The 16,279-nt window shown below is 43.0% G+C and overlaps 1 protein-coding gene across 1 annotated transcript in view; it reads right to left on the minus strand.

The window, feature by feature from the left end:
• Window positions 1–2,770: 2,770 nt before the first annotated feature.
• LOC105455987 (E3 ubiquitin-protein ligase MYCBP2) overlaps window positions 2,771–16,279 on the minus strand; it is a 180,610-nt gene continuing 167,101 nt past the window's right edge. Inside the window, exons 17-38 of the mRNA XM_011699733.1 lie at window positions 14,087–14,309; window positions 13,639–14,001; window positions 13,284–13,490; window positions 12,782–12,987; window positions 12,569–12,719; window positions 12,143–12,494; window positions 11,890–12,070; window positions 11,431–11,621; window positions 9,852–10,081; window positions 8,168–9,715; window positions 7,918–8,089; window positions 7,373–7,758; window positions 7,159–7,288; window positions 6,679–7,085; window positions 6,493–6,607; window positions 6,106–6,296; window positions 5,600–6,025; window positions 5,152–5,523; window positions 4,857–5,081; window positions 3,997–4,769; window positions 3,534–3,901; window positions 2,771–3,444 (exon numbers count right to left, since the gene is read on the minus strand). Of these exons, the coding sequence (XP_011698035.1) occupies window positions 3,329–3,444; window positions 3,534–3,901; window positions 3,997–4,769; window positions 4,857–5,081; window positions 5,152–5,523; window positions 5,600–6,025; window positions 6,106–6,296; window positions 6,493–6,607; window positions 6,679–7,085; window positions 7,159–7,288; window positions 7,373–7,758; window positions 7,918–8,089; window positions 8,168–9,715; window positions 9,852–10,081; window positions 11,431–11,621; window positions 11,890–12,070; window positions 12,143–12,494; window positions 12,569–12,719; window positions 12,782–12,987; window positions 13,284–13,490; window positions 13,639–14,001; window positions 14,087–14,309 (7,333 nt within the window). The 3' untranslated portion in view covers window positions 2,771–3,328. The remainder of the gene's footprint in view (window positions 3,445–3,533; window positions 3,902–3,996; window positions 4,770–4,856; window positions 5,082–5,151; window positions 5,524–5,599; window positions 6,026–6,105; window positions 6,297–6,492; window positions 6,608–6,678; window positions 7,086–7,158; window positions 7,289–7,372; window positions 7,759–7,917; window positions 8,090–8,167; window positions 9,716–9,851; window positions 10,082–11,430; window positions 11,622–11,889; window positions 12,071–12,142; window positions 12,495–12,568; window positions 12,720–12,781; window positions 12,988–13,283; window positions 13,491–13,638; window positions 14,002–14,086; window positions 14,310–16,279) is intronic.

Consider the following 16,279-nt stretch of genomic DNA (forward strand, 5'->3'; position numbering starts at 1 on the left):
CAGATATTATTTACTTATCAGCATTCCGTGAAATTTGAAACAATTTCTCCCACGTGTCTGATTTGATTTATTAAGAATTTTCCTGCTCAAATGTACGAAATTAAAAATTGAAGAAAGAATGAGTTTATGATTTAATTAATTATATAAATATCAATTATGTAGAAACAAATTTTAGATATAAAAATTAAATACATATATACTCTGTAAAAGCTATTGTACACGAAAGGTGTTCCGAATGACGCAGAGTGTAGGAAACAAAAATTGTTTTCTTGGTGATAAACAAAACATAAGTTACTCCACTTCGCAGTTACTTGTTGCCGGGATGAAGTCGGGTAAATAAATTATTAACTGACAGGATCTCGAGCCGGCGCATTACATGTCACAGCGGGAGTCGTAAATAAAAGCAACGTCGCGAGCAGCTAACGGCAGCTGACAGCGCGCATCTTGTTGCGACACAGTGAAGCGCAATTAAGCGCACGTTATGAATGAACCAGCGCAATGTCAGGGACGGGTAGCCGAGCTATGCCGAGGCGACGACGTCGCGCGCATCCCTTTCCCGGACTGACAGAACGCGCCTGTAAGTGAGGTTAGGCGTCGTCGCAAAGGGAGGAAAGCACGCACGACGCGAAGTGATCGCCGGTGCACGGAACGACCGGAAGTCCGCGCCGTTTTTTCGCGAGCGAATTTCGCGACTTCCTCGCGCGAGAATCGCGCGGGGGCGAGGAACCCACCGCGATCTCCTCCCCCGTCCGAGTCGCGAGACTCGCGAGATCCGCGCGATTCCGTACGCGGGGACGCGCGCGCGTAATTTCGCTCCGACCGCGAGCCGGCCGCGATTCTCGGTAAAAATAAATCGCGGGTCGGTTGACAGCGGCGATGCCGCGGCAGGGTGGCACGAACGCGCGTAGGAGCTCTTCGTGTCTCTACGTCTCCTCACACTCTCTCTCTCTCCTCTCTCTTACTGTCTCTCTTTCTCGGGCAGAGACCGTCCCCCGTGCGGTTGACGCGCGCGGAGAACCCGCGCCCGCCGTCGGCGGGCGCGCGACGCGTCTCGGGAATTATGTAACTATTGTTGAACGGCACGTAAATAAAGGCTACTTACCGCTGATCGAGGCGAAAAACGTCAGGATCGCGCGCGCACACACACACGTTACACGTTCCGCGGAGGCCGCTCGCGGCGCACTGCCGCGCGATGGCGCCCGCGCGCCGCCGCCATCTTGGATCGATCGTCGCCGACGCGGCCCGGGTGGGACACGCGAATTTCCAATTCCTCCGCGCGCGGACGCGGCCAACGGTATTGCATTTTGCAAGTTTTCTGTATTCCCGCGGATATTTCGCAATCCGTGTTTTAGCAAATGAACACGATAATATGCAGTAGTTAATAAGTTCGATTAATTCAACTGACAGAAATTGCTTATAGCGAAATTTCTAACTGTGTAATTCGTCGTCCCTATAATCTCTAATCTCGCTTCCACAAGTCAAATAACAATAGATTAATATTTCATAAATAAAATACTACTTGATAAGTTTATAATCGATTAAATTGATCGATGATTGAATTTAAGAAATTGCAATACGATACAACAGCGTGATTGATTGTGGAAAACTAAAGACAGGGCATTTCAAGTTAAATCTTAAACAGAAATTATTTATAGCGAAATTTCTAACTGTACCATTCGTCGTCCCTATAATCTCTAATCTCGCTTCCACAAGTCAAATAACAATAGATTAATATTTCATAAACAAAATAGTACTACTTGATAAGTTTATAATCGATTAAATTGATCGATGATTGAATTTAAGAAATTACAATACAACAGCGTGATTGATTGTGGAAAACTAAAGACAGGACATTTCAAGTTAAATCTTAAACAGAAATTATTTATAGCGAAATTTCTAACTGTACAATTCGTCGTCCCTATAATCTCTAATCTCGCTTTCCACAATTCAAATAACAATAGATTAATATTTCATAAACAAAATAGTATTACTTAATAAGTTTATAATCGATTAAATTGATTGATGGTTGAATTTAAGAAATTGCAATACAATACAACAGCGTGATTGTGGAAAACTAAAGACAGGACATTTCAAGTTAAATCTAATTCGATCGTCTCTTATACACATTCCAAGGGTTCAATAGCCTCTTTTAATTTTGCAAATTCTAATTTTAGAAAACCGATAATAGAAGTCTCGGCGATGTGAAATAAAAACGAGCCGTTTGATTCTTCGCCATTTAATGTTTTCTTACACATTTAGAACATAAATAACAACAATGCGTAACGTGTATCACGTCGGTTTGTTTGATGGGGGATCATCAGTAAAACGCAAAATAGCGAGGTTTCCAAGTTCTGTATGATAATAAATAAATAACATAAATCTCGGAACGTATCGGCAAAATGACACTCACAATTATGTCATTTGATTCTTATAAACTTAGGAACGTAAATAGTAACAAATGGCGCGCGCACACAACATTCATATACTCGGTCATGCAATACGTGCAGTCATTTGCGGAAAAATAATGTATTTTGATAGGAGACGTCGAGTGAGTAATAGGAATAATATTAAATGCGTGTAATACACGCGACTTGGATGAAAAAGTATAAAAACAACTGAAAAATCTAAACCGCGAAATGCAACTTTCAAACTGACTTGTCGACTGTTTTATCGAGACGCATCTCCAGACATAAAGAGTTAATTGTAAGTTTAATATACATATATAATTATATATATTGTATAATTATATACATAATTATATATAATATATAATAATATATATAATTATATTACATACAACCTGACTTTTACTAATATTTTCGTCACCCGTTTCTATTATTTAAATGATATTTAGAGTAGTAATTCTTAAATATACACTTCCTTTACGTACAATAACTCTCGTCTGAGTATTATTTATCAGTACTATAAATACTCAATCAGACCATATCAGTACGATCACTTCTTACAAATAGTGCAGAGAATTATATTATTTTTACGAATTAAAATACTTAAAGAGACATATAATTGTATATGGATATCTGTTATGTCGTGGATGACGTACAATTCAAAGTCGCTTCTTCATTTGCATGAGAAAGTTTGATACACAAGCTTACGCGCAGCTCTTTTTTTTTGTCTACGCCGTCAATAGCTATTAAAAATTAAATTTATCAATAGAAACGGCTTATCCATTACTTAACAGGTATACCCTCTTGCATCGCAAACTTATCACCGCGAATTAAAGCGATGCGCGTTTCTCATTCTGATACTCTACTATAAATCTGCGTCAATTCCAATATTTCATGAAAATCACAAAAACAGCACTGGAAGCTTAGAACGTGTGCGCGTTGCGGCAAATTCCGCAACCCAGAGCGAACTCTTCTCCCGTCGATGGATGTTTCACGTGTAGTGGACATTCGTCTCCTTCCAGTTGCTTAGCCTTAGGACCTTCGAGGAAAAGAGCAATGTTTGTCGCGTTACTCTTTGAAAAAAATAGTTATCGTTATGAGAAAATCGGGAAAGCGTATTTTACGTACCGGCAGGACACATAGGCAGCTCGCTCTTCGGGATAGTGGTAACACGTTGGAAGTCATCGTGGCAAGGCTTGCAGAAGTGCGTGGTTCCGAAGCAGAAGAAGACCGCCACCGAGCAGCAATATCGGCATTTATACTCGAGAAAGTCCGCCCCGTGCTTCGGGCACATTTGCGCCCTCGCCACGTCGCTACAACCGCCGCACACCAGTTCAGCCGGGTCGAACGATTCCCCGCCTAACTGCGCGTCGCAGCGTGCCTCGCCGCCGTAGTAAGCCTTCTGGCATTTGTAACACACGTAATACGCGTACCGTTCCATCGCGTAAGCAGAGGGATCCTGATAACGACCGCCCGATGCGAAAGCGCCTTCGGCCCTGCGGAAAAAAAAAACCAAATAATTCCAATTACATTTACACACCGCGTCAATTTATATATCGCATCCAGTATTGACGAGAGAAGTAATTTATACTTGTGCAAGCCTTCGTATTCCAATCGCATCAGCGCCTTCCTTCGCACGTCTTCGTACAGCTCTTTCACACTGGCCAATTGTTCGGATAACGTCGGATGGTCCATCGGTATTTTACAGATCGGGCACAGAGAGAAGCCGAACGTGATTCGCGGTCCCACCCAACGCTTCATCAGGACGTGTCGGCAACAGTGCAGATGGAACACGTGGCCGCACTGCAGCTGGATCGCCGGCGCGCAAGACAGGGCCTCGGTGAAGCAAATCATGCACATATCGTCGGCGTCCTGTTTCAAATCGGTCCCCGGTAAACAACGATGGAGGCAAGGTAGGCAAGTACGCTCGTTCCTAACACCCCCGCAAATGTGGCCGCAAGAGTGGACCATGTTACACGCGTTTTTAGCGTGCTCCTGGCAATCGTGATCGGCGCAAATGTTGCCTATCGCTAGCAAACCCGTGTTCCCCGTAGTACCGCAAAATCGACAAATACCGGTAGTGGCGCCGACCGGCTTCCTCGCCGCGCCGTCGCGAAACTCGACCAGTGCCTTCAGCGTCCTACTGTCCGCCAAAGCCAAAATCCAGAAGAGCTTCGTTCTACCACAACCTTCGTGGAGGTCCACCCGTATCGCTTCCTCCTCCTCCTTACACACTTGTCTGAGATGCGTTCGCGTTCTTCGATGAAGATGAAGAATTCTATCGCATTCCGCGCACAAATTGCCACAAACGTTGCATTGAATAATGGCCGTCGTTTCGTCGTCATCATGATTACTACATGTTGGCTGTAAAAAATAAAGAAAAAAAAGAGCAAAGTCAGTAAGTTACTCTTACACTGTACAGTAATTCGAAGGGGTGAACGATAATCTTACCCTTGGTGGCAGCGGCTGCCCTTCAGAACCGCTCCATTGACCGGACGACAATCTTTCTACGTGTTCCGAATTCAAAACGCACAATGAAGCGAGTGCTAACCATAGCGTCGGAGATCGAAGGCATTCCGTGGGATCGCGACTCTTCTCGTCCAATCTGGTTAAGTTTAGGATATTTTCCGCTATAGCCGCTTTCGTTACAGACGCCCATTCCTCCGATAATTTACCCTAATATAAAAAATAAAAGATTAGTTTCATTAATTTGGATATTATAAAGCAAATTAAACGTGATACTCACCGATGCCATGTCCTTCAAAAGTTGAATTATCACTTCAGCCAGCTTACGCGTCATGCAACCCCTCAACCACCATCTCGTTCCAACGTAACTTTTCGGATGGATACTGGTAGCTAACGATACGGTTTGAAGCGCTTTGCCGTTGTTTTCTTTTCCCTTCACTTTGACTTGCACAGTCAACGCTTTCGCGATGCAGCTTAAAAATACATCGAGAATTCCGGCGGAGTGTTCGTCGAAATCCGAGGCGTGAGTGAAGCCGCTGTTCGCCGCGGATACGATGCTGAAATCAGTAGGCGGCAGTCGTTCGACGCTTATAACGGTCGCTAGTGTCTCAGGTTTGATTTCGGGCAATATCCGCCGTAGGAGGGATGTTACCTAAAAATATGACACAACATTTGTATTGATTGTTTCGAACTTTACATTTGATTTTGCAACGCTAATAAAGACATACTTGACGTTGCACTCTTGCCGATCCGGTGTGCAATAAACTCAACAGATCTTTCAACAATCCGGTCTGATGTGATAAATAATATTGTCCTACAGAACTACCGCTTAGAGCAAGAACCATTGAAAGCATTTCGAAGCAATAAGTATCGGCCGCCTTCGGGAGATCACTATTGTCGCTCAACACGCTATTCGCGGGTGTCGGCGAACACAAAAGTGTCTCCCATTCTTCTCGCAGGCGTACCGTCTCCTTTCTAATCGCTTGCACGATATGAGTGCACACTTGTTTCTGCAAATGCGTCAAATTGCTTCTGCTGAACAGTATTCCGACCATATGCTCCCGGAGATCGTTACTGTCCTCCAAATCCTCATTAGCACCTTCCGTCGGTTCCATCTGCTGTTGCTTCTCACCTTGTATAAGTTTTCCAAATACCTGTAATACGTAACATGACATTGTAAAAAAAAAAAAACGTTAAATTGAGAAGTAAATTGCGAGAAATCATGCACACTCACCTGAGATGTGATTAGTCGAAACACCTTCAAAGTTTCTGCCTCGCAATTTCTTTGTTGAATGGTCTGTGCGCTTAGCTGTTTTCCTACTTTCAGCGATCCTCCTTCGATCTCGCCCAGCATCCTGATTTGACGAACTCTCAAAGAGTTATCTGGGCCCTTTAGTTCCATACCCACGACTACATGGCGTTGATCTGTGAAGAAATACATTGCAATATTTTCAACAATATTTTATTGTTAGTAAATATTTTGTATTATTAATATATAAAAGGAGGCAGAATCAGCATTCTTAAAATAAAATACATTTTCTCTTTGAATGGCTTTAAGATATTAATAATATATTTGAATGCCTATTCTAATATATTAATAATTCAAATCTTTTTATATTACCAGTGATTGGGCAATTAATCCATCCAGCTGATCTACTTTCGATCTCTACAGATCTTAATTTTACCATCTCGTCAGCATTGATGCCAGATAAGAAAGTCACGCTTGACACTTTGTGCTTGAAAATAAATTTCAAATTAGACAAACGTTAAATAAAGCAAAATCCAGTTTTATGAAAAAAAAACTTACTGTTAAATCGCGGCAATTATCGATGTGTACGTATAACATTCTGGGTAAGGAATGAGCGCCACAGAGGATTGTAATCACTTTAGTTTTATTACGATCTTCGTCCCCAGATTCCCAAAATGTTTCTGTCGAATTGTCCGTTAGACTACCAATCATGGCTGGTCTACTAGAGGCTTTGATCTCGATGCTGGATGTTAAATCCTTCAAAGATTCCACCCAACTGCTTATTTGTTGCGAAGCTGTCGATTGGTGGCTCTCGTGCATGCTCATCGTTACATCTTCCTCTTCCTCGGAACGCGAAAGGATCTTACTGATGTTACTAAATACGTGACTTCTATGTAGGAACATGTGATCCGCTGGTGTAAATCGAATACCCCAGCATCGAATCGCGGCTTGTTGCAACGGAGATCCTGTAAATCAATGTTATTGTAATACACCATTAAATTAAATCTTTTTTTTTTTAATTTGCTGATAACAACTTACCAAGCGGCGGTAATAGCATTAAATCCGCAATTGTTTGCAGCAAAGTGTGAAACACCGTAGGTAATGGATTGACGGATTCTCCGGCTATTACTAAATCACTTAAAGGATGTTCGCTGACACCAATCATATCCTACAAATTAAAGTATATCGCAATACTAAGTATCGCACATTTGTCTAAACGTTAAAATAAATTCTTGTTAAAAACATTACTTACATGATCTTCCTTCTTTTCCGTTCTGTTATCATCGTCGTTCGCATCCGTATTGTCGGAGGCGACAACCGGCGTAAGAGACGAGACGAACCACCAGAGTAAGTCGTGCAAACAAATTGGCTGCGTTACGCTTCTCAAAAGCCAATTTAACGCCTGCATGGCATAAACTCGACAAGCGGCACGGCGCAACGCTTGCTTCATCGCAAGCTGCAGATGCTGCAAATTATGCTGCTGAAGAACGAACAGCATCACGGGTCTCATGAGGATCTCTATTCGATCGTTACTCGCTACTTCGATTTGACTAGTAGATACTATAGCGGATTGATCCATCGATGGCACTAGTTTCTGCAGTGCAGCGGATGGGTAACATAAAAGCGAAGAACCCGCTTCTGAAAAACGGCAAGATATTTAGTTATATCAATACCTATAGTTATAGTATTGATAACTAATACTTATAGTATTAATAGTTATACCAATATTTAGTTAAGGAAAAATTTATTTTTGCATTTAACGCGTATTTATAATTATCGTTTAAAATATAAACGTACCGTTATTCATTTCGCTACTGCTGTTATTTCGTTTCCTCATCATAACGACTCTGCCGTCGTTACTGTTTCTGGCCCAAGGTGCACCGGTAGACATAGACACCGATCTATGAAAAGTACTACGATTTTTACCGCCTTCATTATCACTATCACTCGTCGGATATTCCGACAATGGCTGCAAGTAAGATAATGATGATTAAAGCGATGTTGATTGTTAAAAATAGCAAAAAAAAAAAGAAGAGTATTTCCTTACCCTGCCACTCGTGTTGTTGAACGTGCCGCTGTTTCCCTCGTAATTGTTTTGCTGTCCATTTTCACGTCTCAGAGTTTCTTCGTAATATCTTTCGTCATGACTCTGCGAGTGATGAACACCTAAGGCTTGCAAACATTGGAATGGTCCAGTAGGTGGAAATGGTCCGGTGGCCTCGGGAGGGCTATAATTCTCAGCCACGGACGATAAAGTCTGCGACGGTCGTCTCTGCTGTTTAGGGATATTAAAGCCAGACGCACTAGCCAGATCCAGCAGAAACATCGCGTTGTTTTTCATAATTATATGAGTTTCGTTTCCGCTGGGGCTGTTAATCGGCGACAGAACCTTGCCGTTCTTTCTCTTGGAAATCCCGCTCACGAATTTCTTCGCGAACTTACTCTTTCTGGCCTTCAGATATTTATCTCTGCACGTGTCGCAGATTAAGTACCACGAGCTACCGCCGACCCCGCCATCGCCGCAGTTGCCTGCCCATCCCACGCAATAGTTTCCGCCGCTGTTGTATCCTTTTCCGCCCGCGTGCCAGCCACAGCCAGGATGCATCATCTTCATATGATAAGTGACTGGATGTGGGAACATCGAGCCGCAAAGCTCGCAGATGGTCTCGCGTTCAATTCCCGCTAAAGCCTCTAAAACCTCAGACGCGTTCGGTCTGCCTAACGGCTTCCACTCCTTCTTCTTCCGGCTGCCTTTCTTCTCGCGTTCCTTCACTTTATCCTCCCTGGGACGTTTCTCCGGTATCGGTCGTTTCGCCAGCTTCATCGTTTGTATCTGCGATATGGGACTAGGCAGGATCGATTGCTGTTCGATGGCTTGCAGGCAATTGGTACTGAGTTCTTCCCACAGAAAAACTAGGCTCTTTAACGCCGGTGGTAGTACCGCGACCGTATGAAACTCAGGCAGAGAACTGAGCTTGCCCGCATTCGCCTGAATCTCCTCTTTGATCGTGTTCTCCTGCTTTTTCCTATTCCTATTGGCATTAGCGTTCGCGGCCGAACGCGTGAGAGTCTCCAACGTGCTGGGCTGAATGTGCAAATAATTACCGGCGTTCGTCACCTCGACGGAGTGTCTTTGACGTGCCTTTTGCTCCTGTTGCTGCTTGTCGCTGGATTGCACCACCGTTTGTCTGGTTACGACCAGCGCACCCTGTTTCGGTAAGCTCGGGTGGAACTTGAGAAAACTCGCGCAAGCCATGGCGTCGTGTACGATTCCTTCGTGCCACAAGAACGCGGCGAAAACAGCTCTCAGGCACTCCGCTACGGAAGGACTGATCGCTTCTTTCACCTTGTCTTTACATAAATTTAGAGCACGATTAGGACTGGGGCTCTGCTGCGCGTTGGCGGGTGACATGGCGCGCTTCGCTCTCGTTTTCACGGCTTTTATGTGATCTCTCCTGTTCATCTTCGGCGAGTGCCGCTCGTCCTTTACGCCGGACGAACCGATGTTGAAGTGGCCCTTCATAGCCGTGGTAGCGCTCTCGGGGCTTGTCTGCGTTTGCGCTTGAGATACTTTGCGCGGACTTTCTTGCGAATCCTTTAAGAAACAATGTACCTCTTTGCATAATTCTACAGACGCTATTGTACATGAAAGTTTTTTCATGCATGTGTGTTTGCCATCGAGAAGGATAAGCGTTCAAGCGGAAAGAAGGCTTTTACGCTACATTACTTACGGCACATTCCTTCTTGGGAGTGTCGGGCGGACTAGCTATGCTACCCTCAGATCTCATGTGTAAAGAACTGCAACTTGGACTCGGTGATAGATCACGCGTATTGGCAGTAGTGCTAATACCGCTCGGTGACTGTGATGGATCTCTCGTCAGGCTGCTAACCAAGGCACTTGTGTCGCTCTGCGTCGAGCCACGACGTTGCGACGTTATGCTGTCAACCATCCCTCCTGACACTTCAAAAAAAAAAAAAAAAAATGGAAAGAATAATAATGTATTAACGATAAAGTTGCATGATATAGATGCATTCGGATATTCAATTCAGTTGGCAAGAATATCGATTTCTCACCTTACTGGTAAACGGACAGTGACAGAACAAGACATTTACAACATTCGCTTACAATTTCATTCAGGGAGTTAAATCGTGCAGATTACTTCGTGCGACCGCGTGTGTAAATTAGAAGGTTTTGGACAAAAGTTTCAAAGGGTATGCAGTATGTATGTCTTCATAAGTATTAAAGTGTAGAAATAATAGAGTACGGAATCTTGCTGATACTCTCTTTGTAATATAAATCTCGATGTAATGTAAACTAGGAGGTAGGGTGAATTAGCGTGTATTAGTGATCTTACCTAACGGGGAGAGGCCGACACTTCGGGGGGAGCCACAGAGTACGGGGCTGCTACTCATACTCTCTCCCCCTCCTATCGCGCTTCTCCCACCTAATAATTTGGATTAATTGTAGTACATTTATGTTGTGTCGAGTATGTCTTACAATTGCGAAGCTTCACTACATTAAATAAGCTTCACTACATTCTCGAATTGCGTAATAAAAGAGTTTACTTTTTGAGTGCGTATGATGTTAATTAATCATGCGTATGTAAAGAACGGAACGATGTCGCGTGCCATTCCGATTGCAATTACGTTAACGCGCATGCATAATACGATGTCGTAATATTCACTGATCAATATGAAGTGAATTCTATCGTGCCATCAATCCTATATGTAAAGTAAATGGTGATAAGTAAAAACAGATCTTTGAAGATAACAGAATTTGTGCACTATTCGATGTCTTACAACTCCAGTAATTTAATAGGATAGGAGAGCGAGTACCTGGTGCGTTAGCAGCAGGAGGGAAGAGGCAATTGCCAGAAACGGCTGGCTGTCGACTGGACCCAGCTAAGATCAACATGACTAATTTGTTATAACTAATCCAAATAGAGTATATTTAATTATTAATATAACTGTCTAAAATTTTTCTATTATCTATCATATATTTCATTATAATATTACTATGTCAAATATCACTTCTTCATTCTCTCTTTCTCTCTCTAATACACAATAGAGAAAAGGAACACAAATATATAAAATATTGCCTTACAAGTATCAGCGTCCGTTCTCACAGCTTCTGAAATAATTTCACTTTCAAAGCGATTGTAGTGCCAAATTATAGAAAAGGAAAGTACACACACGGATGTATAATAATAATGTTAGAAATGAATTATGAAATAAAGATCAGTTAGATAGAGTTAATAGAAAAATAATGATCGCACACGTATTCAACAGATACAAATAACACATACGTACCGGGTATTGGGACTGGACTGGAAGAAGGGCTGTGAAATCTTGGTGACCCACCTTGGGGATTCTTTGGCGAAGAACTTCTTGACATTCGCCGCGGGGTTTCCGGCGGTGTCGCTCCGTTGCCATTTGCACGGCTCTCCCCCATAGCTTTTACCAACTCCTTCACAGATACGCCCACAAATTCAGAGAAATCTCTGAAAATCATATTAATAATACATGCTGAGATGGATACTTGTTACAGAGGAAATTTTTAATTTTAAATTTAAGAATTTAAAATTTATGATAAAAAGATTTGACTTAACTTTTATACACACAAAAAAATCAATAATTTTAAAGTTCGTGTACGAAACTTAAAAGAAATGTTTTCAAATCTTATAATTAAATTCTTTAAGTTTGAAAAAGTTGTATTTCGTTGAAATATTAAAGATTCGTCAGAAGATTATTACGTATGCAAATAAATACCTGCCCGGAGAACTTTTCTTCTCTCCATGACATTTATCATCCCCTCGTAGCCATTTTTGAAGAACGCTAAATTTTCCTCCGCCACCCTCTCTTTCCCGCTCCTTGGCTACTCTTTCCTTGGAATGAGGTTTCGAGAACTTCGGAGTACCATCAGCTTTTTCTGGTGTGAAGCGTTCACTCCCTAAGAGACATACATATTTAGCAAATATTTGAATGCAATGAGTTATCGAGATTTATTTTTACGATTATATACCTGGCGAGTCATGTTGATTGTAGGAGCCAAAAACAAATGGATTTGTATTGCAACTGTCAATGGATTCCGCCGCCGTATCCGGTGTGTAGTTTTGCGCAGTGAAGTTAAAGCCTTCGTGACTAACGGAAGGCACAGAAAAATCGAAACCTTTATTGCCCGGTGAAACGATCGGGTCTGGTATCATCGGCTTTTTCTCGAGCGGATCTAAATCCTGTTCCAGTTTCATGTAAATCACGCTGGTTTGTTTGTTAATCGCGAGCGACCATGCCTCTAGGCCTCGACCCTTCTCGAAGCAATATTTCGCCACCGAGTCGTCATCGATGCGCACCCAAGTTCCTTCATGATTTACACACTGCAAGAGATGAATCACGAGATATAAAAAGTCTTCTTAAAAAGATTGATTACACCTCGTGATTCATCTCTTACATATTCTTGAACGGTCACTGTATTTCCAAGCGCTAGCATTCCGATCGGCGCGCCTTTCAAGCTCGGCTTGCTTCTAATGTTGTGTCCGGAAGCACCGCATTTCACGACTATCATACTTCTTCCGGCGTCGAAAGTCACCGTCTTTCTCTTTCTGCAAGCATTAAATGAGGAAATGGTCGAAAATGGATGATATACGAAACATTTCTTACGTACTCATCGCTAGTGTCAGGACGCTTCCGAAGAATAGTCTCCTTGATAACCTGATCTAAAATAGATTTTGGCTCTTCCACAGGGAGAAGCAGAGTTTTTCCTAAATGTTGATTGTATTGCAAGCACCAAGCCTCAAGATGACTTCTATTACAGTATTCCTTGATTGTCTCGGCGTTTAACCGCAGCCAGACACCATCGTCGTTATGAATCTAGTCAAACGAGAGCAGAGAAAATTTACTATCACTTAAACATCTTATTTCTTCGAAATAAAGAAACGTATAGAACATAATTTAATGTATATAGTATAGAATAGGAAATAATTTTACCATATAATTTCTTAAATTAAAATTATATGAGATAAGAATACAAAAAATATTTTTAACGATTTTGCTTTCCGAATATCTTTAAACTTGACGAAAATGTGTATTATTTTTATTCGTTCGTCTTTACAGCAAGCTTTCAAATAAATTCAATATTAAAGCGTCAATCAAAGCTTGTTAATTACCTCATCAACGAAAGCTATAGTATCGTTAACCGAGACGAATCCGATCTGTTCGCTTTGCAGCGACGGATGGGCTCGTATTCTCAAGCCGGCGCTATTCTTCGCCACGAATTTTCTGAGTCTGCTCGGCTGAAGCTGAGGCTTTTTAACAATGTTCTGAGTGGGTGGTTGCATGCCCTGCGGAGGTTCCTTCACCTCGACTTTGTAATTCTAAATAAAGCGGAATTGGATTAGCCTATTTAAAGCCTATTTTAATTTGAAGCTTATTCTCGACTACAAAAGCAATTAAAATTGAATTCAGTTAGCCCTGAATGAATAATCATAGAGTTATCCTCGGGAGAGGAATTAATTTACGCACATCCTCCATATTGTAACCGTCCACCGTGATCATCAGCGAGTACCAGCCGACGGAGGATGGTGTCCACGTAGCGCTGTAGCTTCCGTCGCCGTTAGGCCTGACCAGCATACTCTCGCTCGATCTCTTCACGGCGGGCGACATGAATCTCAGTTCTTCGAACGAGTAATTCTGATAGGCCTTCATGATGGTGATGGCGTAGAAGCACATCTTGTTGTTGATGGTCACCTCGTACGGAACGTCCAAGGACGGTTGCGGATGACCACCGAATGTCATGGGATCCGGTTGAGAGACGCGACGGATCTTTCTGCTTTGATCGGAATCCGTGATGTCGGTCTTATCAATCGGCACCGCTTTGACCTCGATCTGCAAAGATATAAATTGCGCCTCGACATATATCTCGTAAACTCACCGTGCTTCGCGTCGCGATATCCGAAGAAGGAGCAAATACCTTCAATCCGGGCACGTGCACCACCTCGCCGTATTGATCCCTCGTGAGCACGGTGACGATGGCCGGCCATCCGCATCTCATCTCTTCCCGTGAATATAGCGCCTCGCATTGAGAGGGATCCACGAAGCTGTCCGGTTGCAGCCATCGCGCGAGTCTGCCACCGCTGGTGCCGGCCGAGCAGGAGACGAAATCGCGCAGGAATAAACGTTCGTTCGAGTGGCAACTGAAAATAGCATGCGTGCGGAATTTGAGGAAGATTGAAAAGACATGTCCTTTATATTGAGAATTTATTATGTATATATATATATATATATATATTTACGTTAGATCTATTCGCGGCCACAATTGCCTTTAAATTTTGATTGATTCCTTCTATTTGTATTGCAGTTCAAAATTTATTACAGATATCCAAGAGAAGATTTATAAAAGTTTCAATCGCTCCACAAAAGTTTAATAAAAATCTGATAAAAATACAAAGAAAGTCTTTTATTCTGAATATAGTATAAAAGTTGCACGTCGACTTAATCGTATATTCTGGTTAAAGTGGTGTGAAATTACATAAAATTACGCAAGAGTGGTGAGCGGAGAATTTCTGCTGAAACTTTTAATCCTTCGTTAGCCGCGTTAAAGTGAAAAAAAAAATGAGGACAACGTAACGTCGAGAATGCAAGAGTATCGTATTGAGATATATCGGAATATAAACGTCACGAAAGAGTACGCGAAGGGGAGGGAAGGGGGGGGGCTCGTCTTTATTACGAAATCTCGGTCTGAGTCCGTCACGAGTGCAGGGAGACGGAAGCGAGTACGGTTCGTTAAAACGAGTTTGAGAATCGCGATGCCCCTAATTGGTCGGTGCCTCGCATCGCGGATCCCGACCGGGTGGATCGCGAAATAGAGGACGATGCTCCTCCGTCAGCCAGACAATCGTCGCTTCCCCATCGTTCGGACTCGTCGAGCTCATCCCTAATAAGGCGCAATCACATCGCGGTTCTCCTCTCCGCGCGGGTCCCGTCCAACGTGATCCGCGCCTCGCTACCTATATGTACAGCGAAGCCGACTTCGCGTTTTTACCGTCGTGAGAACCGGTACTCTGGGAAAATCACGCACGCGAGAGAGGTCTCTCGCGGGAGTTCGGTCATTACGGTATCTCCGCGTGAAAAATAAGGGTTTAATTAAAATTCACGGCGACGAAAACCTCGACATTTTCTGCAACGACTCCACTATCGCTGATAAATTTACGATGTGTCAAACGCAATGCGCATAAAGCTTAATTAAGCTCCAGCATGACAAGCACTTGTAATTTCTTTCAGCTCTTTCTTATAAAAAAAAACATCTGAATGTTCGACGAGTTGTTACTGGATGATTCCTCGAAATGTTTAAGAACTTTATAGAGTCTTAAAATCCCCAAGCTATCAGTGAAGTAAATAAAATAATAAACAAGAGAGATTTATGTTTTGCTTATGTTGCCCTTTTTGAACGACATTGAAAGTTGTTTTCTTTCATTTAAACTGATTTGTATAATCAATTTTGGAACAGTTCCAACAGATCTCACTTACAGGTCAAGAGGCGTTATATACATTCCGATAATATCTCGAGTCACGACTTACGAGGTACCTTGGGACTTTCGGTGGTTTGCGGTATCAAACCATGTAACGAATGTAATTTTCGCTCAGTCAGATATAAACGCCGCGGAAGCGGAGCGCTTTTCGCCATCGATCATAGTCACGAAAAAGATGAACGAGCGGCACGCCAAAGATAATAGACGCCGGAGGAAGGACGAGCCGGCATAATACGCGAGAGATCGGGAGGATCGGGAGCTGTGCGGCTTTAAAGATCGGTATCCGCGTGACATACAGCCGGTACGTGACCATTTCGGAAATGGGCACTTCGCGGACGACGACGTCGCTACCGCCGCCGCCGTCGCGTTCCTCCGAGTTTGAGGAACGCGTTATGAATGAATGGACGACGTCGGACGTGTACGCGGAGTCGAGGGAATACGCGCAATTTCTCATGGGAAATTAAATAGTCGAGTTTCCGCTCATAAAGCAAAGAGCTACGATGGCAGTAGCACGTTTTAGGGAAACGCTATCTGCTGAAGAGCTATAGACGTAGGAGCTATACGAGGACGAACGGACGACCGTCCTCCGGACCGGGTTGTCTCCGTTTTTACGGTACCATCACGCGTCGCGTATT

The sequence above is a fragment of the Wasmannia auropunctata genome, unplaced genomic scaffold (assembly GCF_000956235.1).
Source record: "Wasmannia auropunctata unplaced genomic scaffold, wasmannia.A_1.0 LD336106.1, whole genome shotgun sequence".
Lineage (NCBI taxonomy): Eukaryota > Metazoa > Arthropoda > Insecta > Hymenoptera > Formicidae > Wasmannia > Wasmannia auropunctata.